The sequence below is a fragment of the Trypanosoma grayi genome (assembly GCF_000691245.1).
Source record: "Trypanosoma grayi strain ANR4 Tgr_538_V1, whole genome shotgun sequence".
NCBI lineage: Eukaryota > Euglenozoa > Kinetoplastea > Trypanosomatida > Trypanosomatidae > Trypanosoma > Trypanosoma grayi.
In genome coordinates this window covers 966-11,848 of record NW_008826157.1, presented here as the reverse complement: position 1 = coordinate 11,848, position 10,883 = coordinate 966, and the positions used below count along the sequence as shown (strand labels likewise).

General features: G+C 58.1%; 7 protein-coding genes across 7 annotated transcripts; all 7 read left to right on the top strand.

Annotated features, from left to right (window-relative positions):
• Nucleotides 1–163: 163 nt before the first annotated feature.
• On the top strand, nt 164–508 carry DQ04_05381070 (hypothetical protein; the record flags this gene model as incomplete). Its single annotated transcript, XM_009314157.1, has 1 exon — nt 164–508. The coding sequence occupies one exon, from the start codon at nt 164–166 to the stop codon at nt 506–508; it is 345 nt and encodes a 114-aa protein (XP_009312432.1).
• A 210-nt stretch (nt 509–718) lies between these two features.
• On the top strand, nt 719–2,053 carry DQ04_05381060 (putative pseudouridine synthase A-like protein; the record flags this gene model as incomplete). The annotated part of the gene is made up of 1 exon (XM_009314156.1): nt 719–2,053. One exon carries the CDS (start codon nt 719–721, stop codon nt 2,051–2,053), a length of 1,335 nt encoding a protein of 444 aa, XP_009312431.1.
• A 219-nt stretch (nt 2,054–2,272) lies between these two features.
• On the top strand, nt 2,273–5,134 carry DQ04_05381050 (protein kinase; the record flags this gene model as incomplete). The annotated part of the gene is made up of 1 exon (XM_009314155.1): nt 2,273–5,134. The coding sequence occupies one exon, from the start codon at nt 2,273–2,275 to the stop codon at nt 5,132–5,134; it is 2,862 nt and encodes a 953-aa protein (XP_009312430.1).
• Nucleotides 5,135–5,441: 307 nt separating this feature from the next.
• DQ04_05381040 (hypothetical protein) lies at nt 5,442–6,386 on the top strand (the record flags this gene model as incomplete). The annotated part of the gene is made up of 1 exon (XM_009314154.1): nt 5,442–6,386. One exon carries the CDS (start codon nt 5,442–5,444, stop codon nt 6,384–6,386), a length of 945 nt encoding a protein of 314 aa, XP_009312429.1.
• Nucleotides 6,387–6,655: 269 nt separating this feature from the next.
• Nucleotides 6,656–8,503, top strand: DQ04_05381030 (hypothetical protein; the record flags this gene model as incomplete). Its single annotated transcript, XM_009314153.1, has 1 exon — nt 6,656–8,503. One exon carries the CDS (start codon nt 6,656–6,658, stop codon nt 8,501–8,503), a length of 1,848 nt encoding a protein of 615 aa, XP_009312428.1.
• Nucleotides 8,504–8,843: 340 nt separating this feature from the next.
• Nucleotides 8,844–9,623, top strand: DQ04_05381020 (sec4-like phosphatidylinositol transfer-like protein; the record flags this gene model as incomplete). Its single annotated transcript, XM_009314152.1, has 1 exon — nt 8,844–9,623. One exon carries the CDS (start codon nt 8,844–8,846, stop codon nt 9,621–9,623), a length of 780 nt encoding a protein of 259 aa, XP_009312427.1.
• Nucleotides 9,624–10,012: 389 nt separating this feature from the next.
• On the top strand, nt 10,013–10,858 carry DQ04_05381010 (hypothetical protein; the record flags this gene model as incomplete). Its single annotated transcript, XM_009314151.1, has 1 exon — nt 10,013–10,858. The coding sequence occupies one exon, from the start codon at nt 10,013–10,015 to the stop codon at nt 10,856–10,858; it is 846 nt and encodes a 281-aa protein (XP_009312426.1).
• Nucleotides 10,859–10,883: the final 25 nt, after the last annotated feature.

Below are 10,883 nucleotides of genomic sequence, written 5' to 3'. Positions count from 1 at the left end.
CCACGCGGAGCCGCCGCTCTGCGTCATCTTCAAACAGACGTGGGAAGATGCGGAAGAAGAATGGGAGGAACAGCAGGGGAAGGAACGCCGGAAGGAAGAAACTGTAGAGTTGTTGCTGCTTCCGCTGTTGCAGCGCATCGTTGCGGATACTGCAGCAAGAGTGATGCTTCTCATCCCGGCGTCAGGTACGGCACTGCTGTCGAGGCGGTACGGTCGGTACCAGCTGCTGCAGCAACGCAGCGATGGGGTAGTCCGTGAGATGAGGGAAACGTACGATGGGGCAGAAGAGGTGGAGAAAAAGAAACAACGTGGTTCAGCGTTGCTTCAGGTGGCGGAGGTGGCGAGTCGCCCGGTTTTCGCGGCGCTTCTACAACGCACGGTGATGCCAGTGGTGTCGTACTCCGTGTGTGGCGGCGTGCCGCTCGCGTACGTGTGCGACGCAACAGACGTCGCCGGCACGTGGGTGGAGCCGACGCTGGCGGTGTCGCTGCCGGTGGGCGGAGGATAGAGCGGTGGCGCATCGGCAGCCGTGGTGTGGGAGGCGGAGAAACTTAGCGTTCGGGATGGCATGTCGTGCACCGCTGCACACTGCAGCTCGTTCCTACTCATGTATTCGCACTGCGTGCACCTTCCTTTTGGGTACGTCCCCTCCCCATTTGCTTTCTTTCCTTNTTTCTTCAGGGTTCCATCGGGGCGTGTGGAAGGACGCCGCCCCGCAATGTCAGCAGAGCCCGGCGAAAAGCATGACCGCACCGGCGGCGGCGGCAGCAGCAGCAGCAGCAACTGTGCGGCCGCGCAATCTACGAAGAAGTCGAAAAAGCGGCAGCTGCAGCCGGAGCGGCCCTTCGTATTCGAGAACTACCCGTCGCGGAAGGTCGCACTGCGGCTGGCGTACCACGGCCACCTCTACGATGGACTGGCGAAGCAAGACGAGACGCCCAATACAGTGGAGGCGTACGTGGTGACAGCGCTTAAACGTGTTCGATTAATCCCGCACGACGGCCCCGGCGATCTCTCTCGTTGTGGGCGCACCGACAAGGGCGTCAGTGCACTCGGCAACGTCTTCTCCCTCACGTTGCGGGCCTCCTCGTGGCCGACCGACGCGCCGCAGAAGCCGCCACTCGACTACTGCGCGATGCTGAACAACGTGCTGCCGCTCGCGATACGGATTGTCGGCTGGGCGTACGTCGACAACACCTTCGACGCCCGCTTCTCATGCACGGCCCGCACCTACCGGTACTACTTCTGCCACCGCGGCCTCAACCTCGACGCGATGAGGGATGCCACGGCCCGTCTTGAGGGCGTGCACAACTTCCGAAACTTCTGCAGGACTGACGTTGTGAATGTGAGCAACTACGAGCGCCACGTGCGCCGCTCTGGCATCTTTATGAGTGAGACGATGCCAGAGCTGGTGTCGTACCTCGAGATCCACGCTAACTCCTTCCTGTACCACCAGATCCGCTGCACCATGGAGGTCCTCTTCCTCGTTGGTCGCGGGCTCGAGGAGCCGGGGGTTGTGACAGCGCTGCTCGAGCGCGGCGACTGCAAGCCTGTCTACCCGCTCGCGGACAGCACGCCGCTCGTTCTTTGGGAATGCCATTTTGAGGGTATTGAGTGGAACATCTCCCACCGCGCATTCCTGGCGGCGGAGTCCCAACTGCAGGACATCGCGACGGCGCTGCTTCTGCGTGCCGCGGTGTCGAGCTCCATGCGGTCGCAGCTGTTCGCGTGGTACGATGGGTGCACCGACTCGGACGGCGCAATGGTGGTACGGCAGCCGCAGCAAGATGAGGTGTATACCGCGGACAGGTGGTCAGCGACCGGTAGCGATTGGACAGATGAGCGCACGCATGTTAATCTGCGCGTGCGGAAGTATGACCTACACACGCTATCAAAGCAGGTGGAGGGCGGGACGACGGGGCCGCTGACCAGCAGGCCGTATACGAAGCTGCTAGACCGTGAGACGGAGCGGACCTTCGACGAGGAGGTGCAGGCCCTCAGCGACAAGAAGCGGGCTCGCTTCGAGAGCAACATGGAGAAGAAGAGGCAGTAACATGGCGGCCCCTTACGTGTAACTCAAAGAGAAAGGTAAAATAGCGTCGGTGATTTGCCGTAGAGAGATCTGTTATGTCACTACTGTCGTGGGAAAGTTCGGGATTCACTCTCTCATATTTACATTCCTCTCTTTCTCCTTCCTTTCTTTGTTCTCTTTGGTTGCATGGCATGGTGTGGCGTGCACCGCGACGGATGGGCGTGACTGTGCAACAGGGCGATGACGGAAGAGCAGGGGACATCACAGCCGCTACGGGCGTGGCTGCTTCTGATGCAGCTGGACGGCGGGCTGCGCTGCATCTCCCTCGCAGACGGCAAAGACTCCTGGACCACGGGGCATCCTGGAGGTCAACTCTCCTACTGTGGATCTAGGCGCAGCAGCGAGACGGAGCGATGGATGTGGGCGCACCGGCCGCCCCGTGCTGCGTGCAGGGGCTGCAAGAATGTATCCGGACTCAATTGTAGTGAACTACAAGTAGGAAAGGATCATGTGGATGCGTGCGTGGACGCTCTAGATGTCGGTTGGGAAGGTAGCGGCATTGACTGCTGTCTTGTGTCACTCCCCCACGGTGACAATGCGAGTGCTCCTCCGCTAAAGTGGTGTCTCCTTACAGATGAGTGGTACGGCGACGGTGGGACCGTTGGGCTGCCTGTGGACGATGTGCTAGAGTGCTGGAAAACTTGCTCCTGCCCTACTCACAGGCCCGTGGATCTGCAGCAGAGGCAAACATCGTACATGGAGCTAGATTTATTCACAGGAAAAGTTCTTTCTAGCCTTGGAACGGAAGCGGATCATGCAATGCTGGAGACGGTGGAAAGCTCAGCCAATACGGAGTCAGGGCTGCGCCTGGCAGTGCAACGCACCGACAATTCTCGAACGTTGGTGTTTCCGCTCCAGAGTATGCCCTCACGCACTGATGCTGAGAGTGTGACAGGTGACTTGTGCCGCTCTTGGTATGCAGTGACTTCAAGCGTTGAGTTTAATGTGCTATGTATGTCCGTCGATGATTCACCGTGCGAGCCGCTGTTGGACGCGAGGCGTGATGTATTCTGCATCGAACAGACATTGGCGATGGACGGCGTCACGGCCTCTCTGTGTAATGCTGGCAATGCGGGAGGGTTTATGGAAATGCAGCTCTCGATCTCCTCCCCTGTTGTTTCCGCACACATTGTGTGGCTCCAGCAACACTCTATCGCCACAGGTGACGGAGGTGCTGCGTCACAGGTGAGTTGCGAGGAGATCCCTGTTGTCAATTCAACGGGACACCCGCGAACGCACATCCGTGCTGGTTGGTTGCAGCAGCACAAAGAACATAAAAATGTGCTTTCCGGTTTTCTCGATGGTAAACGTAGGGTTTTCTTTGTTGACTCTATAACAGGAACAGGAGAAACAGTACCGCGCGTTGGATCGCAGCTGTTGCCGGCAACTTCTGCAAACTCTCCGACCTCGTGGCGCACGGATGATGATGATGATGATGAAGCATATTTGCTCTTTAACAGAGACGACTCTGGCGAGGCATACCCAACTTCACCGAGCGGGGTTTCAAGCAACGCGCTTGTGCTTCGCGCCCAAACGGCATCGTTCACAAGTGATAATGGAGGAAGCCTGATGCCTGTGCGCAGTGGGACTTCCTTCTTTGACGAGAACTATGAGGTCATAGCGCTCTTGGGCCGTGGTGCCTCTGGTGCGGTTCTTCTTACGCGGCACCGCGTGACAAGTTTGTTCTACGCCGTCAAGGTGCTGCTTGTGCGGGACAACTTCACTGAAGAGGAGGCGATTCAAGAGGTGCGTCTGCACGCCCTGCTGCAGAATAAGTACCTTGTCCGCTACTACGCGTGTTGGTCGGAAGCAGTAACGCCGTGCCGCGTGGAGCAACTTGCGAGCATTGGTCTGTGCGATGCCAAGGAAGCCAAAGGCATGTGTGCCATCAGTGGCCTACAGCGCATCGGCTGGATGGGCGATCAAGGTGGTGCAATTAACAACAACCTGCTGCTAGCGGCTCCGCAGCACGGCAACACGGGAGTGTACCTCGCCGGGGACGACAGCATGGAGAGCACACAAGCAGCATCACCTCTCAGCAGCGTCGGCGCGATGAACGACGAGTACGCCAACTCATCGAGCGAAACCAGCTCGTCCTCTACGCGGTCCTCGGAGACTATCCTTGGAGCGCGAGTGGTGTTCCTACAAATGGAGTACTGCCAAACCACCCTGGCGCACCGTTTGGGTTCGCGTACTGTCATTGATCGTGTGGAGAATATCATCATTGCGTTACAGATGTTCGACGGGCTGCGCTATATCCACAGGTGTGGATGTCTACACCGCGATGTGAAACCGACAAATATTTTCCTCGACTACCGCTTCCAAATGGTTGCTACGGACGACACAAGCGACGATGCCGATGATGATGATGATGATGATGATATCAACAACGACTACGAAAACGGCGGTGGCGCTCGTGACGGTTCGGGTGCGACCGAGTGGACCGTGCCGGGGCTGACGACGGTGAAGTATGCGCCCTCCTCCTCCGCTTTTGAGCTGCTGGAGACAAACGCCTCCGTGGGATCACTGGCGCTTCACCTACGGCGGCTAAGCGATGCAAAGGAGGAGCCCAAGAGGCGGAAAGCGATACGAAGGGTGCGGGCGTGGCTGAAGCGGCGTCTTGTGCAGGTTCGCGTCGGGGACTTTGGCCTTGCTAAGCCGCTAAGTGACCAGCGTGTCGACGTCGCCGGATACTTCAACCGCAGCGCCATCAACACCGTCGGCGCCGGCTCGCCGCTCTACTCCAGCCCGGAGCAGCTGGAGGGGAACCTTTGCACGGCTGCCTCTGATGCGTACGCCAGTGGTGTGGTGCTGGCGGAGATGTATCTGCAGCCCAAGACAGTCTCGGAGCGGCTTCACGAGCTTCGGCGCGTGCGCGAGGGCGTGTTCCCGGACGCCGCACTCTTGTCACAGTACCCGGAGTTGTGGGTGGTACGAGGCTTAACGCGGCAGGATCCCAAGTCACGCATGCCTCTTCGTGACGCGAGTCGAGTGCTAGCGAAGACTGCAGATAAACTACTACTTTCGTTTCTTTTGAAATGAAAACGTCAATGCATTCACTATTTCACACTATTAATCAGTTTCCATACCTTATGTTTTGAGAGCAATGAGTCGTCTCTGAGTGTGTGCGTGTGTGTGTGTGTGGTTGGGGTCGGTTGAGGGAGAGTTGGGAGGGCATTTGTCTATTTGAGCTGTTGCCTCCTTTAATGGTTCTTTCTTTTTATGTGTGTGTGTGTGTGTGTGTGTTGTTTTCGTCGCTGAATGCAACAAACAAACAAAAAGCAGCGGGCGGGAAACAGCAGCGATGCGGCGCTGGGTCTCCCTGGGGGGCTGGTGCGGTCCTGGTCTCATGCTCTCAAAACTCGGCATCCGGCCTGTGGAAGAGCAACTACCTTTCGACATGGCGCGCTGCAGCTTTGACGGTCTGCTGGAGTTTACCGCCAACGGCTTTGGGAAAGGCTTCTTCCCTGGCCCGCTGCACGAGCGTCCCTTCACGCCTGACCCGGCCTCAATATGGCTGCTGTTCCGCGGTCAACACACCTGCATCACGCACTTCAACCTCAACTCGGAGGAGGTTGTGCAGATGTTCCTGCGACGCTTCGATGAGTGGGAGATGATGATCACGCACCCCACTCGACCTGTGGTGTTTTTGCGCACCTGCATTGCCGAGAACCCAAGAGAAGAGGTGGAGCTGCTGCCACAGTGGCACGCGCTACTGCACGAGAAGAGTGCGGGGAAACTGGACTTCCGCACAGTGATGGTGATGCACGAGCAGGGGCCCACCACAGCGCCGATGGCCTCGTTTGCCGCCGAAGACGCGGCGGGGTCGCCGTGCGTGGTGTGGAATCTCGCCTTCGACACGCAGCTTCCGCCCGGTGCGTCGCTGTTCGACAAGTGCCACGACGGCTACGCGCACATCATTCACACCATGAGCTCGGATGAGGCGTGGCGCGTGTCCACATCACCGCTGCAGCCGCAGTCACTGAAGCCGTACACAAATCTGTGCAGCGTGGAGGGTGTCCCGGCTTTGCGCGGCTCCTGCACGGGTTTTGCAACGACGCAGGCGGCGCTTTTGGGTCGCTGTCTCCGCTGTGGATCTACCAACGGACATGCGGTGGTGCGGGACGCCTTTGACACCAAACGACCGTGGAGCAAGGCGGAGGACGTGGCGCTGCTGGACGAATTGGTCGCAGCACACGGAGATGAAGTCGCCGCTGTGGAGGCGACGGCATTGAAACAAAAGCGTGGGGCCAATGAGGTGCTGCTGCGGCTACAGCTACTTATCACATCTTGAGATGTCTCATAAATACTCTTGACACTTTTCTCTGCCTTGATTGTGTACGTAATCTGAGGAGAGCATATGTGTGTGTGTGTTTGTGTGTGCAGTGTTCTTCTTTCCTTTTTTTTTTTGAGGAGGGGTTTGGCCCTCTTTATTTTTTTTTTTTCGTTTGCGTGGGGCGTAGCACGCGCATCCGAGGCCCATCCCCTTTGCAATAAAAAAAATTTACCAGTGTGCTGTTTGCTGTGACGACACACTGGGGGGAGAAGGGGAAATCGGCGGCGATGACGGAAGAGTCGCCGCGCTTCTATCGGGCGGCGTGGTTGTTGAAGCAAGCAGAATGGCGGTTTGCGTGGGATCGACGATATTTTGTTCAAGACGGTCTGCGACTGGCATACCGCGCAGAGGAGAAAGGACCGGAGAAAAAAAACGGTTACATCGCTTCCCTGCTGCGCAATGTGGGGCCGCAGCATTCGCTCACCTTCCGTGTGTGGCTGAAGGAGGGGGATTGCTGGACGCTCCGCGCCGAGACGGAGGAGGAGCACCGTCAGTGGACGGACAGCATCACCGCCGCGTTGGTGCAGGATGCCGTGGAGGGAGAAAGAGACGTGCGTGAGGGCGTCGTACTAAAGAAGGCTGCATGGACAGGAGAGTGGCGGCAGCGGTACTTTGAACTGGATGGTACTCGCATGGCGTACCGAGCTAGCAAGGAGGGTGTTGTGCGGAACCGCTTCATTATTGTGGCGGCCGATGTGGCAGGCGAGGAAGGTAGGGAGTGTGAGCTGCTCGTGACGACAAGCTGCAGCGAATGTTTCTGGATGAAGTTCATCACTGCAGCACAGTGCAACGACTGGAGAGGTGTCATTGCACGTGGACTGCGCCGCACAGTGCCGTGGCACTGGCAATTGCTTGTGTCAGCACACCCCTTGGAATATAATCCTCTCCACGTGCAGTACCACGCAGCAGCGAGCGGCAGCGGCAATGTTGTGTACTGCTACGGGGGCACAAAGGCGCTGGCGACCCATCGGTACGTGCCCGCAACACGCACCTTGTTGCCGGATGTGCGCCGTGAGAGTGTTGAGCGACAGCTCACGCGCATTCGCCTTGCTGCAGAGCACGTCTGCACCGCAGTTGATGTTCTGCCCTACGAGGAGAGCGAGCATGCAAAATTGCGGCCGCCTCCTCTCTTTGGCGCGGCCATCTGCACTGTTGTTGTCCCACCACCACCATCATTATCATCATCATCGTTGACCGCAGGAACATCAATGCCCTCGTCGGAGTATCTACTACTAGTGGGGGGCCGTGGTGAGACCACCACCGTCCGCGATGTGGCCGTGGAGATGTGGTTGTGTGCGCTGCACGTCCCCGCGCCAAAGTGGCAGCGGTGCCAGTACGACACAACGCTGCTGCCCCACCGCACATTTCACACACTGACCGCACGATACCCGTCGATGGCGTTACTTGTTGGCGGCATGGATGACATGAACCGTGTGAGCGCGGACTGCTTCTCCATTGCGTGGCCCGCTGATGGGGTGGAGTTGTTCACCTCTCCTCCAGTGGTTGAGTTCTTCGGCTTCCTTCCAGAACCCCGTGCGTTTCATGCGTGTGTGGCGCTGCGTGACGAGTCTCTTCTCGTGGTGGGTGGGCGCAGTGTCGGCAATAGCAGTGCCGCTCCTGCACTGCTTCGGCTTGCGAGTGGCGTAACGGAGTGGAACGAGGTGGTGGCGGACCCACCGCTGCCGAGTTTGGACCACGTGTGTGCAGCTGCTGCTGGCGGTGGCTGTGGTGAGGGTGAGGGTGAGGATTTGGTGTTTGTGCTCGGCGAGACGTGCAACATGTGCCCCACCCCAAGACTTTTCCAGCTTGCCCTTCAATCACCGATACTCGCTGTTGCGCGCGAAATAAAACTGGCTGTGGGTGCAATTCCGCGGCACTGTTGTGGGGCGACCATGCACCACGCGGCGGGGTACCTGTATGTTATTGGAGGCTGCTACTACAGCAATGGCAACGGCATGGGGGGTGCGGTCTCATTTCAGAATCCTGTTCGCATGCTCATTGGTGGTGACAGTGGTAGTGATGCTGATGCGGCGACGGTAGGGCCGCCAGTGCCAGAGATTGGTGGGCCAGCTTGAAGTGGGTGTTGTTGTTGTTTTGTTTGGTGGTTGGGCATACAGCGTTGTATGTGACCTCAGCTGTCGAGTGCAGTCGGGGGGAGGAGGAGGAGGAAGAGTGTCCTGTGGAGAGCATGTTTTTGTGATTTCATGCATCCCCCTTGCGCGTGCGGATTGGGAATTCGCCCACACGTCTCTGCATATCTGCTGGTGCATGTGGTGGTGCTGTTGTGATTCTCTGCTGCCGCCTTCTCAACTCCCCCAAGCATCTGACAAAGACACCGAGGCAAAAACAAAATAAGAGTTTTTTTTTGTTTAAAGTGAGGGGGGGCGCAAGCAGCACGCGTCGCTGCTGTGACCAATGACAACACAAAATAGCATGACATCGTGTGGTGTCCCTCCACCTACTGAAGAGGAGGCGAAGTGTGTTGAATGGTTGCGGCAGCAGTTCCCGCAATCTGTACTTGATGCCGAGGATGTGCACTTCTTCCGTGGGAACACATACCTGCGCTTCGCCCGCGCCCGCAACGCCAACGTGGAAAAGGCTGCCGCCATGCTGAAGGCCTGCGTGGAGTGGCGCAGGGAGTTCAAGCCGTACAAAATCACCGTGGAAGATGTGTCCGAGGCGATGGAACAGCTCACCATCAGGGTTGGCGGCCGCTGCCGCGAGGGACGACCGCTTCTCATCATGACAGTCGGCGCTCCGAACAGCTGCGACGCGCAGGCGCGCACGCGGCAGTTGGTGTACATCATGGAGGAGATGCTGCGGAAGGGCTACGAGCAGCTCACGTGGGTCATGGACTTCGGCGAGATGGGCAAACACCCGCGTGACCCCCGTAGCACTGAGTCGCGCAAGTTGACGATGCAGATCATGCAAGACTACTACCCGGAGCTTCTCGGCAAGATGCTGCTGTACCGCTACCCTTGGTACGTTCGTGCGATGTACGCATTAGTCAATTCCTTCATTGACAAGCGGACGCGCAAGAAGATCGTACTGGTGGCCCATGAGGAGAAGCTGTTGCTGCAGCACGTGGAGAGTGATCAACTCCCCGAGAGCCTCGGCGGTACGCTCCGCATCAGTGGTGAAAGGACGCTTAATGAGCTACCGTGCCACAGTGGGGATGGAGCGTATATTATGTGAAGAGGTGCTGTCTTGACGGCACTCTGCGCCCCCTCCGCACTCACTCTACGAGCGGGGAGGACAACAAGTAGAAGTGGGTGAAGATGAGTATATACCCGATCCGTTTCTTGTGATTCTTCGAGCGGTGATGCTCTTAGTTTGTAGCTTTGGAGAGAGGATGCTTTGTGCCGTCTTGTGGCCTCATCTCTGTAGCCATTCCCATCTGCTCATAAGCTGCGAGGTCACCCCTTGCAGCAGAAGTGCCTTAAGGTGCGTACATGAGTGACGTGCGTCTGTATCTCTGCCACTGTGCACTTTGGACCATTCTTATTTGCAGCTTCTGTTTCTATAATTGCATCATTTATTTGCCATTCCCACTATGTGTATGTTTGTTGTTGTAGAGCAGCAGGATGGGGCCGAAGAAGGGCATGAAGAAGGCGGAAGAGGCGGCACTCGCCGTGGAGGACCCGCTCCTCCTCGAGGCGGGCACCACCGCTGCGGGGTGGACAGAGCGTGGGGCTTCGAACACTAAGAAGATCGTGGCCGTGCAGCAGGTGCTCGGCACGCTGTCGGCGCAGGTGGAGGAGTGTAGCAAGAAACTGGCCGGTATCTACGAGGACGCCAACCTCCTCTCCTCGCTCCGCATTCTGGACTACCGGCAGAAGATGAACCCAACACCGCCCACACTGCCCACCAAGAAGCAGCGGTCGAAGCGCGACAGCTCCGCGAAGGTAGCAGGTCCACCTGTCGATGAGAACAGCACCGAGGCGCTGGTGGCCGCGATGGATGAGAAGAAGCGCATCAGGGTCACCACAGCCCTTGTAAATCTCTTCAAGCGCAACAACGACAACCTTCCATCACCAACACCACAGCAACAGCCGCCGCAGCAGTCAGCAAGGGTTGCCGCTGCGGTGGTCACGGTGTCGCCGCCGCCTCCGCCGAGCGGAACGCCACTGTTATCCGAAGCTGCTGGAAGGCAGCACTTCGCACCGAGCCTCGTGTCGTCGGAGGCGCTTAGCATGACGCTCAGCACCGATCCGCGGCGGCCGAAGGACGTGCCGCCGGAGCTCTGGGAGGAGGTATCGAAGCTGCGATGCGCACGTGTAGTGACGGAGGAGCGCCTCGCAACGCTGACGAAGGCCATTGAAACTCAGGTCGCGCGGTTTGATTTGCTCATGCTGAACCACAGCATCGCGGCATACGCGACAGATGCGATGGAGCACACAATGCAGTTGCTGCGGCAGAAAAAGAGCTGAGTGACCGGAGTGTGTGATGTACATA